Source organism: Octopus sinensis, unplaced genomic scaffold, assembly GCF_006345805.1.
Source record: "Octopus sinensis unplaced genomic scaffold, ASM634580v1 Contig15526, whole genome shotgun sequence".
In the NCBI taxonomy this organism is placed as follows: Eukaryota; Metazoa; Mollusca; class Cephalopoda; order Octopoda; family Octopodidae; genus Octopus; species Octopus sinensis.
Window position 1 is genome coordinate 60,001 of NW_021833774.1, and position 16,571 is coordinate 76,571.

The 16,571-nt window shown below is 41.6% G+C and overlaps 1 protein-coding gene across 2 annotated transcripts in view; it reads left to right on the forward strand.

The window, feature by feature from the left end:
- LOC115230413 (biogenesis of lysosome-related organelles complex 1 subunit 1) overlaps positions 1-14,410 on the forward strand; it is a 15,626-nt gene extending 1,216 nt beyond the window's left edge. Inside the window, exons 2-6 of one of the 2 annotated variants that reach the window (XM_036499655.1) lie at positions 6,484-6,486; positions 6,652-6,722; positions 7,912-8,044; positions 11,036-11,123; positions 14,269-14,410. In XM_036499655.1, the coding sequence (XP_036355548.1) occupies positions 6,670-6,722; positions 7,912-8,044; positions 11,036-11,123; positions 14,269-14,330 (336 nt within the window). In that variant the 5' untranslated portion in view covers positions 6,484-6,486; positions 6,652-6,669 and the 3' untranslated portion in view covers positions 14,331-14,410. Of the gene's footprint in view, positions 1-6,483; positions 6,487-6,649; positions 6,723-7,911; positions 8,045-11,035; positions 11,124-14,268 lie in introns of both variants that reach the window. The other variant, XM_029800610.2, reaches the window with a different exon arrangement.
- Positions 14,411-16,571: the final 2,161 nt, after the last annotated feature.

Consider the following 16,571-nt stretch of genomic DNA (forward strand, 5'->3'; position numbering starts at 1 on the left):
TAATTTTCAAGGAATTTTATCTACAAATAAGCGCTTAGATCCTATAGATTCGATGTATGTAGAATTTTGTTGCTAAATAAATTCTCCGAGGAATTGGGGAGAAGAATTTCGGAAAATTCGTTTGCTAGTAGTAAGTACCATGTACATATACGATCTTGATATATACAAACACACAAATATATAGGCATAACTAGTGATGTGTACCCCACCGATCTTGTTGTCTCATAGCTTCCAGAAAAATAAAAACTAATACTTTTTAAGGAATTTTATCTACATATTTGTAGATAAAATTAGATCCTGTAGATCCTTAGATCCTGTAGATGTAGAGATTTGTTGCCAAAAAGATTTTCCGAGGAATTGGGGAGAAGAATTTCGGAAAATTCGTTCGCTAGTAGTGCCATGTACATACAAACACACACATATATAGGCATAACTAGTGATGTGTACCCCACCGATCTTGTTGTTTCATAGCTTCCAGAAATATAAAAATAAATGCTTTTTAAGGAATTTTATCTACAAATAAGCGCTTAGGTCCTATAGATTCGGTGTATGTAGAATTTTGTTGCTAAATAAATTTTTCTGTGGAGTTGGGGAGAAGATTTTCGGAAAATTCACACGACCCGAAATTTTTCTCCCTCTCACAACTTTCAGGAAAATGAGTATTTTTTAATGAAATCTTATACAAATACTTTTCAAATGGTATAGATTACGATTACAGAGAAATTTGTTGGCACAATTTTTTTGCAAGGGGGCGGGGCAAGCAGTTTATGAAAATAGAGTTTCAGGTCAGACGGCCCACAAAAGTTGGAATTTTTCCATTTTGACGGGGATTTTTTCCAATTTTTTTTTTCACCACTGTTTCCGGAATGAAGGGAGACATCGTTTCAGGAAAAAAAAAATTTTGAAATCCTGTAGTTATACCTATATTTATAGATATTGTATTACGTCCATACACGTAAGTTACGGGGACGTAAACACACCACCATCGGTTGTCAAGCAATGTTTCGGGGACAAGCACAGACGCACAAACACACACACACACACACACATATAATAGTCTCTTTTGCTGAACTGCTAAGTTACGGGGATGTAAACACACTAGCATCAGTTGTCAAGCGATGATGTGGGGACAAACACAGACACACACAAATATATATATATATATACACATTGGCCTGCTCGCTTAGCCAGCGGGGTGGAGTCATTTGAAGGCTAAAACAATGCGAAGCGCATTGTGACCAGCGATGTGTAGCAACATCTGATAGCCTGGTCGGTCACGGTGATCACGGTGAAATATATATATGCACCAATCAGATCGTGGCCGATGCCAGCCTCGCCTGGCACCTGTGCCGGTGGCACATAAAAAGCACCCACTACACTCACGGAGTGGTTGGCATTAGGAAGGGCATCCAGCCGTAGAAATTTTGCCAGATAAGACTGGTGCCTGGTGCAGCCTTCTGGCTTCCCAGATCCCCGGTCAAACCGTCCAACCCATGCTAGCATGGGGAACGGACGTTAAACGATGATGATGATGATATATATATATATATATATATATATATAGGTGCAGGGGTGGTGTCTTGTAAAAAGCTTGCTTTCCAACAACATGGTTCAAGGTTCAGTCCCACTGCATGGCACCTTGGGCAAGTGTCTTCAACTATAACATTGAAACAGTAGACTCCTTCAAGTCAAAGTCCATTCTGATACCAACTATAAACATGTCTCACCCACCCATTTTTTTTTTTTTTTCCAAAATCTCTTCAAATTCCTGTTATTAATAACAGAAATCTACAATCTTGTTTTATTCCTCTATTCCTTTATGTGTTCCATCCCAAAGGCCAGAGCCATGCTGGCACACTGATATATATTCTTTACTCTCTTTTACTCTTTTACTTGTTTCAGTCAGTTGACTGCGGCCATGCTGGAGCACCGCCTTTAATCGAGCAACTCGACCCCGGGACTTATTCTTTTTTATAAGCCCAGTACTTATTCTATCGGTCTCTTTTTGCTGAACCGCTAAGTGACGAGGACGTAAACACACCAGCATCGGTTGTCAAGCAATGCTAGGGGGACAAACACAGACACACAAACACACACACGCATATATATATATACATATATACGACGGGCTTCTTTCAGTTTCCGTCTACCATATCCACTCACAAGGCTTTGGTCGGCCCAAGGCTATAGCAGAAGACGTTTCCCCAAGGTGCCACACAGTGGGACTGAACCCGGAACCATGTGCTTGGTAAACAAGCTACTTACCACACAGCCACTCCTATATATCATCATCATCATCATCATCGTTTAGCGTCCAGCCAGACTGAGGTCTGGCGAACCAGATGTCTGCACCAGGCTCCAATCTTGATCTGGCAGAGTTTCTACAGCTGGATGCCCTTCCTAATGCCAACCCCTCCGAGAGTGTAGTGGGTGCTTTTACGTGCCTGTCAGGTGGTACTGGCAAACGCCACGCTCAAATGGTGCTTTTTATGTGCCACGTGCACAGGAGCCAGTCCAGCGGCACTGGCAACGACCTCGCTTGTATATTTTTTCCTGTGCCACCAGCACAAGTGCCAGTAAGGCGACGCAGGTAACGATCACGCTCAGATGGTGTTTGTTATGTGCCACCAGCACGGAGGCCAGCTTGTTGCTCTGGTAATGATCACATTCATATGGTACTCTTAGCACTCCACTAGCACAGATGCCAGTCATCGAATTTGATTTTGATTTCACTTGCCTCAACAGATCTTCGCAAGCAGATTTTAGTGTCCAATGAAGGAAAAACCTGCATAAGTGGGCTGGTTACACCCCTGGCATAGGCCACGAGGTTATGGTCTCACTTGCGCTTGCCGAGTTTTCTCAAGCACAGCATGTTTCCAGAGGTCCAGGTCATTAGTCATTGCTTTGGTGAGGCCCAATGTTCGAAGGTCATGCTTCACCACCTCATCCCAGGTTTTCCTGGGTCTAACTCTTCCACAGGTTTCCTCAACTGCTAGAGTGTGGCATTATATATATATATATATACACACACATACATATGTATATATATTTAACCTGAACTAACTAGATGTAAGGGAGAGAAAAAAAAAATAAGTAATAGTAAAACAAAAGTTTTGTGATATAGAGATAAATGTCTGATAATAGGTTTTAGGGTTTTGTTTTGGGGGTGAGGGTCGTAAATCACTTCCTAGTTTCGGCGGCGGGTGGGGGCGGTTGAAATTTGATATTGTTGTGATGAGTGGTCAGTCTACACCTATCCACCACTACAAGTTTATAGCTTTAAGTTTATAGTGTGTATGTGCGTGCATATACACACACATACATACATACATACACACAGGCGTATGTACGTACGTACATACATTTGACAAATTAAACTTAAATGTTGAAGTGAATCGAACGGCTTTTGTGTGTCTCTTAAATGGCTTACAAACACCTTCCACGCTGCAATTGTTTTCGTTCCAGCACACGATCTCAGATCAAATCACTTGCTATGCAAGTACATCTCCGTAATATATATATATATATATATATATATATATATTAAATTAGCGATAAAACCACTATTAAGCAAATCAAACAGTGAAAAACATAAACCAAAACATAGAATTAAAATTAATTAATATAATATACAAAATATATAAAATATAAAATTCAAAATTTAAATTATTTAAATTTAAAGTTAAAAATTAAAAAAAAAATTTTTTAATTATTAATTTATACTTATAAATTTTTATATATATATATATATATATATTTTTTTTTATTAATTAATTTTATTTCTATATTTTGGTTTATGTTTTTCACTGTTTGATTTGCCTAATAGTGGTTTCATCTCTAATTTAATATATATATTTATACTGTAAAATTAGATTTAATCCTAAATCTAATTTTTCCCTGTAAGTTTGGATTTACTCCCTAATATTATTATATATATATATATATATATATATATAGACACACACACAACACATATATACATTATATATACAACATGTAACAAAAACATCTTTAAATGATTATTCTGGAGCATATTCACCATCCACTTCAATTACTGCTTCCCCTTTGCTTGGCAGACAGTCAGACTGTCATTTAAAGATGTTTTTGTTAAATATGTGAAGCAACATAATGCAAAGTTTTTACTTTTCAAAAATTCCAATTCTAAAGGGTCGAAACAAACCCGAGCAACGTTGGGCGATACTGCTAGTATATTTATATATATATATATATATATATATATATATATATATACCGGAGTAAACACATAGATGTGAAACAAGGTGGAAAAAAGAGTACTCAAATACCAGAGGTAGACTAATATGCTTTATTTAAAGCGGCAGAAAATTCAACAAAACCTGTTACTCTGAGTTTCCCGTTGCCGTTCATTGGACAGTTTACCTGTTGCTGTTCGATGAAAGTATATATATATATATATATACTTTATTTTAAGCAGCAGAAAATTCAACAAAACCTGTTACTCTGAGTTTCACGTTGCCGTTCGTCGGACAGTTTTTGCTCAGAGTAACAGATTTTGTTGAATTTTCTGCTGCTTAAAATAAAGTATATTACTCTACCACTGGTATTTGAGTACTCTTTTTTCCACCTTGTTTCACATTTATGTGTTTACTCCGGTATATATATATATATATATATAATATATATATATATATATATACCGGAGTAAACACATAGATGTGAAACAAGGTGGAAAAAAGAGTACTCAAATACCAGAGGTAGACTAATATGCTTTATTTAAAGCGGCAGAAAATTCAACAAAACCTGTTACTCTGAGTTTCCCGTTGCCGTTCATTGGACAGTTTACCTGTTGCTGTTCGATGAAAGTATATATATATATATATACTTTATTTTAAGCAGCAGAAAATTCAACAAAACCTGTTACTCTGAGTTCACGTTGCCGTTCGTCGGACAGTTTTTGCTCAGAGTAACAGATTTTGTTGAATTTTCTGCTGCTTAAAATAAAGTATATTACTCTACCACTGGTATTTGAGTACTCTTTTTTCCACCTTGTTTCACATTTATGTGTTTACTCCGGTATATATATATATATATATTATATATATATATATATATATATCAATAATAACAAAGGGTGAAATTAATTAATTAAGACGTAATCAGTAATTTCACCAAGTAGGATTCGGCATGAAAAGGACCATTTCATGGTAAGTTTAAGTAATACTTTATAATTAGGGTTCAGCAAAGATTTGCTTCACCACATACCGAAGTTTAGAAATAGCAGTAAAAAAATCTTAGCTATTCCTTCTACTTTAAAGGGAGTTCCCAGAAAAAAGTGCTTTGGTTTTTCTAGGAAATCCCTTTAAAGTAGAAGGAATAGCTAAGATTTTTTGACTGCTATTTCTAAACTTCGGTATGTGGTGAAGCAAATCGTAGCTGAACCCTAATTATATAGTGAAGGCGCATGGCTCAGTGGTTAGAGCGTCGAGCTTACGATCGTGAGGTTGTGAGCTCGAATCCCGGACCGGGCTGCGTGTTGTGTTCTTGAGCAAGACACTTTATTTCACGTTGCTCCAGTTCACTCAGCTGTAGAAATGAGTTGCGACGTCACAGGTGCCAAGCTGTATCGGCCCTTTTGCCTTTCCCTTGGACAACATCAGTGGCGTGGAGAGGGGAGGCCCGTATGCATGGGCGACTGCTGGTCTTCCATAAAACCACCTTGCCCAGACTTGTGACTAGGACGGTAACTTTCTAGGTGCAATCCCATGATCAGTATTGTGACCGAAGGGGGTCCCAGATCCCAGATATATATACTCTTTTACTCTTTTACTTGTTTCAGTCATTTGACTGCGGCCATGCTGGAGCACCACCTTTAATCGAGCATCTCGACCCCGGGACTTATTCTTTAGTAAGCCCAGTACTTATTCTATCGGTCTCTTTTGTCGAACCGCTAAGTAACGGGGACATAAACACACCAGCGTCGGTTGTCAAGCAATGCTAGGGGGACAAACACAGACACACGAACACACACACACACACATATATATATACATATATACGACGGGCTTCTTTCAGTTTCCGTCTACCAAATCCACTCGCAAGGCTTTGGTCGGCCCGAGGCTATAGCAGAAGACACTTGCCCAAGGTGCCACGCAGTGGGACTGAACCCGGAACGATGTGGTTGGTAAACAAGCTACTTACCACACAGCCACTCCTACATATATACGACGGGCTTCTTTCAGTTTCCGTCTACCAAATCCACTCGCAAGGCTTTGGTCGGCCCGAGGCTATAGTAGAAGACACTTGCCCAAGGTGCCACGCAGTGGGACTGAACCCGGAACCATGTGGTTGGTAAACAAGCTACTTACCACACAGCCACTCTGAAAACTCTGCTTACAGTAGCACCTGGACATCAAGGTAAGCTGTGTCTGTTATTTACTGTGTACAAATTTGACAGCCACATAAAACAGTGATCTCCCTTGCACTGACAAACCATACAGGCACCAGAAAGTTTTGAGATCGGGATTGGAATTTACAAACCTGTCCAACCCTACATTTTTTATATTGTAATAATAATAACAATAAAAAGAAAAAGTAAAACAAAATATCTTTAAATTTTGAGATTTAATTTCTATTTCTTTTTTTTCTTTTCTTTTTTTTTGTTTATCCACAGAGAAAAGGAAAGCAGAAGCAATGGCATCAGCAACTGCCCTCACCCATGCTCTGGTTGACCATCTGAATTCAGGGTGAATACCATTTTATTTTCATTTCTTTATTTGTTTGTTTTAAATCTCTTTAAACTGTTTTAGGGTCTCCTTGCCTACCTGATGTCATCGAAACAGCAATAATTCCTTGGAAGCCACCTTGTGAGTAGATTTTGTTTTTTACTACCCACAAGGGGCTAAACATAGAGAGGACAAACAAGGACAGACAAACAAGGACAGACAAACAGATTAAGTCAATTACATCGACCCCAGTGCGTAACTGGTACTTAATTTATCGACCCCGAAAGGATGAAATGCAAAGTTGACCTCAGCGGAATTTGAACTCAGAATGTAACGGCAGATGAAATACCTATTTCTTTACTACGCACAAGGGGCTAAACACAGAGGGAACAAACAAGGACAGACAAACGGATTAAGTCGATTACATCGACCCCAGTGCGTAACTAGTACTTAATTTATCGACCCAGAAAGGATGAAAGGCAAAGTCGACCTCGGCGGAATTTGAACTCAGAACATAAGGACAGACAAAATGCCACTAAGCATTTTGTCCAGTGAGAGTAATAATAATAATAATAATAAATGCCCTGATGCAGTTCCAGGCAGTGGCTCTCATGGCTTCTGATCTTAACTGATTGGAAGTGTTATAATGTACATTGTTATGTCTTGGTATATAAGATGGACTACAGCAAATATTCTGCTCAATACCACAGATTTCCTTGTCAGTTGTTTGACCTTAACCAGTTGAGCATGTCCCTTAGTGGTTGACAATATGTGCATCTCTGATCACAAGTAAAAGTAGTGGGGGAGCGTCATAGCCATGTGTTGAGAAGGATCTTTGGGGTTTGAATAATTCACCTCTGGAAACATGGGTGGTTCGTTCAACATCCTTAAACAACCCTTATTCAGGGACCTTTTGAGCGGGACGGGTTACTCGACCAGAAGAAAATTCTAATTGGGCTCCACCTGCAAGGTCATGTGCTGTTTATCTTGATACGAGATCATCATGTCGCGCACACATATGGTTGTGTACCCTTATCAGACGGGTAGTCATGATGGGTATACTGGGCTTCGTATATTTTACCCCAGTGTCACTTTGATGGCATGCACTGCTTTCTCATTCAATAATAATAATTATAAAATGTAAAGAATGTATTTGTTTCTGACTACAATGTAATCTTTTAATTTTTTATTTTTCCATTTGAATGTAAAGGGTTGCCCAGTCCTACGTGAACCAGAAAAAACTTGACACAGAGACGAAGATCCTCCAGGCCAACGCTGCCCATTTCGCCAAGATGACCATGCAGTGGCTAAAGTTAGTGGAAGACTTCAACACAGCATTGAAGGTAAGCATTTCGAAGCTAAGAATATCCTTTGATGGGGGTCAGGGGAGAGTCTCTTCATCATCATCATCATCGTTTAGCGTCCGCTTTCCATGCTGGCATGGGTTGGACGGTGCAACTGGGGTCTGGGAAGCCAGAAGGCTGCGCCAGGCCCAGTCTAATCTGGCAATGTTTCTACGACTGAATGCCCTTCCTAACACCAACCACTCCGTGAGTGTTGTGGGTGCTTTTTACATGCCACCGGCGCAGGGGCCAGTCAGTTGGTACTGACAACATTCACACACACACACACACACACATATATATATCATCATCATTTAACGTCCGCTTTCCATGCTAGCATGGGTTGGACGATTTGACTGAGGACTGGCGAACCAGATGGCTGCACCAGGCTCCAGTCTTGATCTGGCAGAGTTTCTACAGCTGGATGCCCTTCCTAACGCCAACCACTCCGAGAGTGTAGTGGGTGCTTTTTACGTGCCACTGGCACAGGTGCCAGGGGAGGCTGGAAATAGCCACGATCGGTTGGTACTTTTTACATGCCACCGGCACAGAAACCAGTCAAGGCGGCACTGGCATTGGCCACGTTCGGATGGTGCTTTTTACGTGCCAGGGGAGGCTGGTGATGGCCACGATCGGTTGGTGCTTTTTACATGCTACCGGCACGGAAGCCAGTCAAGGCGGCGCTGGCATCGGCCATGTTCGGATGGTGCTTTTTACGTGCCACTGGCACTGGTGCCAGCCACGATCGGTTGGTGCTTTTTACATACCACCAGCACGGAAGCCAGTCAAGGCGACACTGGCATCAGCCACGTTCGGACGGTGCCTTTTATGTGCCACCAGCACAGGGATCACAACTACAATTTCCGTAGTTTTTATGGATCCTGTGCATCTTCTACATATAAACACTATCTCCTCTGATGACCTTCCTGTTATTCCACTGCACCATTTGTGTGTCCATAGCTTACACTGGGTACACCATATGGAGTTCCTGCCTACACTTTTCCTACAAATCAAACAGGGACACTGACCTAAAGTGGATAAGGTCTTGTCTGTTTTTCTTTTTGCTTACTAAGATCTTAGTCGTCACTAAGTTGATCTTAACACCTTTAGATTCCAGGTTTTTCTTGGAATTTTGCATGGAATTTCTCTTCTAGTTCTAATATAGAATCTGCTATGAGGGCAAGATCATCAGCATGTAGTAGTTCCCAGGGGTTGCCAGTCTTGAATTCCTCTGTTATGGCCTGGAGGTCAATGATGGAAAGGAGGGGACTGAGGACTGATCCTTAATGAACAGCTCCCTCTACACCAAATTTTCTGCTGCACTTGTAAATAACTCTCACCTTACTGACTGTTTCTATAGATGGCCTGTACAGCTTTCACAAGCCACTCATCTATCCCCAACCTCTTCAGAACCCACCATATCACACATTGAAGGTTTTCTCTAGACCAGTGGTTTTCAACCAGGGTTCCTCGGAACCTTAGAGTTCCGCCAGTACAGTCTATGGGTTCCGCAAGAAGTTACAAAACTGCTAAAATCGACAGTAATTTTTAATTCTCCTGTGCAGATATGTGTGCATAAGACTATTAAATTATTGCACAGGGGTTCCTCGAGCCAGTGGAATGTTTCCTTGGGGTTTCGCTCCAGCAAAACGTTTGAAAAGCACTGTTCTAGATAAACAAGTACTAAGTATAATGGTTTATTCTTGGCCAAGTTCCTCTCTTAAAAAAAAACATGTTCCTTCTCGAGCCATGCCAGGCTCATAAGGGCCGGTTTCTTGGTTTCAGTGCTGTAGAAATTCCCCACCTTGATGGCACACTGGTCCGTCGCAGGATTACTAATTTTTGCCACCTGAGTGGACAGGAGCAACATGAAATTAAGTGTTTTGCTCAAGAACACAGTGCATCGCCCAGTCCAGGAATCAAAACCACACTCACCAGTAAAATTTCCACTTTTTTTTCTTATTTTTTTTTTCCCTAAAATTTTCCTTGTGTCTTGCAACCTTTTCAATAGTCAAAACTATTGAAAAGGTTGCAAGACACAAGGAAAATTTTAAGGAAAAAAAAAAAGAAAAAAGTGGAAATTTTACCAGTGTGTGTGTTACATTATAAGGTACAAAAAGAAAATTACCCTCCCCAAACACAACAGAACTTTTATCATCGGTCTTAAATTTATTTTCACCTGTGTATATCTCTATCTCTTGCTCCTTCTCATCAAAGGCCACATTAAGAACATTTCTAAATCTCTGCCCATTTGAAGGATCCTTGGACTTCCACACACACACACATGCGGAGTTCTGTTTTTGATTCGACGGTCATTCAGAATGCTCACAACAGCCATATTCCTACCACTCTATGTCATGCTGGTGAGACCCATAATGGAATACGGGATTCAAGCCTCTTCTCCTTATCTCCTCAAAGACATACATCATCTCGAAAAAGTCCAGAAGCTGGCTACCCGCATGGTTCTAGGTCTCAAGCATTTGTCTTATGAAGAAAGGCTGAAGACGCTCGACCTTTATTCTCTAGAAAAACGACGACGCCGTGGTGATCTCATTCTTGCTCACAACATCATAAGCGGAAAGTGTAACCTCTCGAAAGAGCTGTTCTGCACTCCTGCTCCAGAGCGTTGGCTGCGGGGTCACTCCGAAAAGCTCTATCTGTGACGATTTCATCTCAATCAAAGGAGAGGGGCTTTCTCCGTCTGGGTTACAGATCCGTGGAATAAGCTGCCGGACGAGATAGTGAAGATGCCGACGACCGCTCGGTTCAAAGTCTCTCACGACCACAAATGGCCTGAACTCTTTGCATGAACACCCTCCCTGTACATAACTCCATGTGCCCCTACATGGCCTTGCTTTTTGCTTTTTGAGCCAAAAACTTAACTTAACTTAACTTAACATACACTCCTCATCACTCTCATCCTCACCATCTTTATTACCGAAATGAAAACTCTTTAATCTCATTTTTTGTTTTTCTTTGTTTTTATTCCAGGAAATTGGTGACGTTGAGAACTGGGCCCGCAACATTGAGGCCGATATGCGGACAATATCCAGCGCTTTAGAATATGCTTACCGTAAAAGTAGGTGGCTCTTCAGTGTTATCGTAGTCCTTCATTAACTGGATGTCCTCTTCATCATCATCATCATCATCATTGCCATCATTTTGACCCTTTTCATACCAATCTGTCTGAGATCATCTCTTGTTCTATGATACAAAACATCCTTTTTTCCAAGTAATTCATATCTAAATTATAACCCTCTCGCCATAGATTTTTTCTTTCTTTATGTAAAAACCTTTAACATTGAGTTCCAAGTCCCAACTTCATCATCATCATCATCATCATCATCATCGTTTAACGTCTGTTCTCCATGCTAGCATGGCTTGGACGGTTCGACCGGGGTCTGGAAAGCAAGAAGGCTGCACCAAGCTCCAGTCTGATCTGGCAGTGTTTCTACAGCTGGATGCCCTTCCTAACGCCAACCACTCTGTGAGTGTAGTGGGTGCTTTTTACGTGCCAGGCGAGGCTGGCAGCGGCCACGATCGGATTGATGCTTTTTATGTGCCACCAGCATGGAAGCCAGGCATGGCGGCGCTGGCAGCGGCCACGATCGGATTGGTGCTTTTTATGTGCCACCAGCATGGAAGCCAGGCATGGCGGCGCTGGCAGCGGCCACGATCGGATTGGTGCTTTTTATGTGCCACCAGCATGGAAGCCAGGCATGGCGGCGCTGGCAGCGGCCACAATCGGATTGGTGCTTTTTATGTGCCACCAGCATGGAAGCCAGGCATGGCGGCGCTGGCAGCGGCCACAATCGGATTGGTGCTTTTTATGTGCCACCAGCATGGAAGCCAGGCATGGCGGCGCTGGCAGCGGCCACGATCGAATTGGTGCTTTTTATGTGCCACCAGCATGGAAGCCAGGCATGGCGGCGCTGGCAGCGGCCACAATCAGATTGGTGCTTTTTATGTTCCACCAGCATGGAAGCCAGGCATGGCGGCGCTGGCATCGGCCACGTTCGGATGGTGCTTTTTACGTGCCACCGGCACAGGAGCCAGTCAAGGGGTACTGGCATGAGTCACACTTGGATGGTGCTTTTTAATTGCCACTGACATCAGTCACACTTGGATGGTGCTTTTTACGTGTCACTGGCACATGAGCCAGTTAGGCAGACCTGGCCTTGTCCACATTCAGATGGTGCATTTTACAGGTCAACGGCACAAGAGCTAGTCAGGTGATACTAGGTGGAGGCACATGGCCTAGTGGTTAGAGCAGTGGACTCGCAGTCAAGGGATTGCAGGTTCAAATCTCAGACCGGGCGATGTGTGTGTTTATGAGCGAAACACCTAAGCTCCATGCGGGTCCGGCAGAAGATAATGGCGAAACTTCTGCTGACTCTTTCGCTACACTTTTCTCTCACTCTTTCCTCCTGCATCTTGCAGCTCACCTGCGACGGACCGGCGTCCCGTCCAGGTGGGGAACCTATAAGCCAAGGAAGCCGGGAAACTGGCCCTTATATATATATATATATATATATATATGTGGAGGCACATGGCCTAGTAGTTAGAGGAATCGCGGGTTCGAATCTCAGACCGGGCGATGTATGTATTTATGAGCGAAACACCGAAGCTCCACGGAGCTCTGGCAGAAGGTAATGGTGAACTTCTGCTGACTCTTTCACCACACTTTTCTCTCACTCTTTCCTCCTGCATCTTCCAGCTCACCTGCGATGGACCGGCGTTCCATCCAGGTGGGGAACCTATACGCCAAGGAAACCGGGAAACCGGCCCTTATGAGCTAGGCGTGGCTCGAGAAAGAGCAAACAACTGTTCCTCCTAAAGGATGGTGATACTAGCATCAACCACGTTTGGATCATGCATTTTACATACAACTGATATGGGAGCCAGTCAGTGGGCACCGGTCAGTGGGCAGGGGCCACAGCTACGATTTTGTGTGGATGGTCAACTGATAGTCTTAAAAATAAAATGACACAAGCCATGGAAATATAGGTTAAGGCAGGATGTCATGCACGGAACGGCTTTAATTATGTAACTAAGCAACAAATACAGCCGCAGTGATGAAGCCACCACATGGTCCTTTGTCTTGCTAGAAATAGCACTGCCAGATCGCCTTCAAATTGTTCTTTAGTCAACACATTGGATAATGTAGCATGTGCATGCTGTGCTCAGTTGATGGGGTGGTCATGATTGGAACGCCTTTGATCGTGTTTGTAATAATGCCATTAATTAATGACCTTATATATTTAATTAACAAATTGATTTTACACACTCACTACTCCTCATCCTCTTGTTATTTCTCTCTCTCTCTCCCTCATTCTCTCTTTCTCTCTCATTCCATCTATCAGACACACATACACACACTCACATTCTCACACACGCTCATACACATATATACACGCACACTTGTGCACATACCTATACATGCACATACTACCACATACACAATCCGCCTTGGTCTCCATCACCACCTCTCACACACACGCTCCCTCTCCCTCTCACATACACACTCCCACTCTCTCTCACACACGCTCCCTCTCCCTCTCACATACACACTCCCACTCTCTCTCTCACACACACTCTCCCTCTCCCTCTCACATACACACTCCCACTCTCCCTCTCACACACACTCCCTCTCCCTCTCACATACACACTCCCACTCTCCCTCTCACACATACACACTCCCACTCTCACACACACTCCCTCTCCCTCTCACATACACACTCCCACTCTCCCTCTCACACACTCCCTCTCTCTCTCACACACACACTCCCACTCTCACACACACTCCCTCTCTCTCTCACATATACACACTCCCACTCTCCCTCTCACACACACTCCCTCTCTCTCTCACACATATACACTCCCACTCTCCCTCTCACACATACACACTCCCACTCTCCCTCTCTCCACACACCTCCCTCTCTCTCTCACACATACACACTCCCACTCTCCCTCTCTCTCTCACACATATACACTCCCACTCTCCCTCTCACACACACTCTTCCTCCACCTGTCCCTCTCACAGAATCTCCTTCCTCTCACTCTCTTACACATGCACCCCTTTCACTCTCTCATACACACACTACATCTCTCTTTCCCTCTCTCTCTCTCTCTCTCTCTCTCTCTCCTCTCTCTCTCTGTTTAATTCCTCTTCGACTCCTGTATGACTCCTCTCTCTTTCTCTCTCTCTCTTTCCTCCTGTATAGGGAATGCAGCCATGATGGAGACTCCCCAAGACTCCCTTCCTGACTCTAAACTAATCCATTAACCAGTACAATTCCTGTCAGCTTCCATGTTTCACCCACCACATGTGGCATTTTGTAAGATATGCCTTCTTATCATCCTTCTTCTGTCTGTCTGTCTGTCTCTCTCTCTTTCTGTGTTACTATATATATACATGTGTGTGTGTGTGTCGGGTTTTGTCCTCGGATCTTTTCCGTTTGAACGGCAGTTTTTTTTCTAGCGGTGTCATATGAAATTGTCACCCATAATTATAACCCTAGTATCAATCTATTGCATTTCAATCTGTTTTAGGTTTAGGGTTGGGGGGGGAAGGGTATCTTTTTTTCTTCACAAATGTAAATAAACCCAAACTGTTTCTTAAACGAGGGACATATTCATACGGCACAGAATGTTTTTTTTTTTTACCTCAATGGACATCATTGATTGGTTGAAATTGCAGAAATTGAAGAAAAATAACACAACAAATATCTTACAAACTATAGAATTTTCTCAATAAAGGCCACGAGAAAAAGATGTTTTATAAACACATTCTATCAGTATACGAAGTTTAAAAGTGTTTAGTTACGTGGGTCACCCATAACTATGACCCTAGTATCGATCTATTGCATTTCAATCTGTTTTAGGTTTAGGGTTAGGGGTGGGGGGAAGGGTATCTTTTTTTCTTCACAAATGTAAATAAACCCAATCTGTTTCTTAAACGAGGGACATATTCATACGGCACAGAATGTTTTTTTTTTTTACCTCAATGGACGTCATTGATTGGTTGAAATTGCAGAAATTGAAGAAAAAAACAACAACAAATATCTTACAAGCTATAGAATTTTCTCAATAAAGCCAAGAGAAAAAGATGTTTTATAAACACATTCTACCAGTATACGAAGTTTAAAATTTTCTACTTACCTAGAAATTATGTTAAAAACTGCTGGTCAAACCAAAAAGATCCTTATCTTCAATCCAATGAAGGACCGTGTCCAAGATGTTGTACATTTACTTTGTAACTGCCTTCCTCATTTAATTGTCAACTTAATAATACTGATAACATCAATACTAATAATATTAACTGTAACTGTACCTTACACTTTTATTGTTTCTTTGTTGTTTTTGATTTGCTCTCTCTCTCTCTCTCTCTCTCTCTCTCTCTCTCCTCCTCTCTCTCTCTCTCTCTCTCTCTCTCACACACACACACCACACACACCACACACTGTATGTATATATGTTTATATATGTGTGTGTAATATAGATATATTTATATTGTATATTATATATATAATATATATATATAATATGTATATATATATATATAGTGAGTGGATATCATATATAAATTAGAGAGAAAAACCACTATTATGGCATTCAAACAATGATAGACATAACAAATCTTTATATATAAAACTAAAGTTGTGTGTGTGTCCTGTCTACTCCGATTTAGATTCCTACTACTCCCACGTTTTGCGGTGCAGTTTAACCAAAAGCGGGTATCTTATAGTCGTGATCGTATCGAGCCCGTCTGGCTTTAGTGCGCTTCTACGATAGTCTACTATTTTTAAAAAAATTTACCATCATTTTCTGCATTTTTAATGATTTTTGCTCCTTTTATATAAGGGAATAACTCTCTAAAAATGCTTATATAGGGTATTCCCTTACAAACCCGAGCAACGCCGGGCGATACTGCTAGTCATAATAAAAAATAAAATTTTATTTGTTTATTTATGTTTTGCTTTTATGTCTGTCTTGTTTAATTGCATAATAGTGGTTTTCCTCTGATTTATATATAGGCACAGGAGTGGCTGTGTGGTAAGTAGCTTGCTAACCAACCACATGGTTCCGGGTTCAGTCCCACTGCGTTGGATCTTGGGCAAGTGTCTTCTGCTATAGCCCCGGGCTGACCAATGCCTTGTGAGTGCACTTGGTAGACGGAAACTGAAAGAAGCCTGTCGTATATATGTGTATATATATATGTATGTGTGTGTATGTGTTTGTGTACCTGTGTTTGTCTCCCTAGCATTGCTTGACAACTGATGCTGGTGTGTTTACGTCCCCTTCACTTAGCAGTTCGGCAAAAAGAGACCCATAGAATAAGTACTGGGCTTACAAAGAATAAGTCCCGGGTCGATTTGCTCGACTAAAGGCGATGCTCAGCATGGCCGCAGTCAAATGACTGAAACAAGTAAAAGTAAAGAGTAAATATATATATATTGTGAAATTTGATTTAATACTAAATTGAATTTTTCCCTGTAAGTTTGGAGTGATCCACAGAGGACCAGTT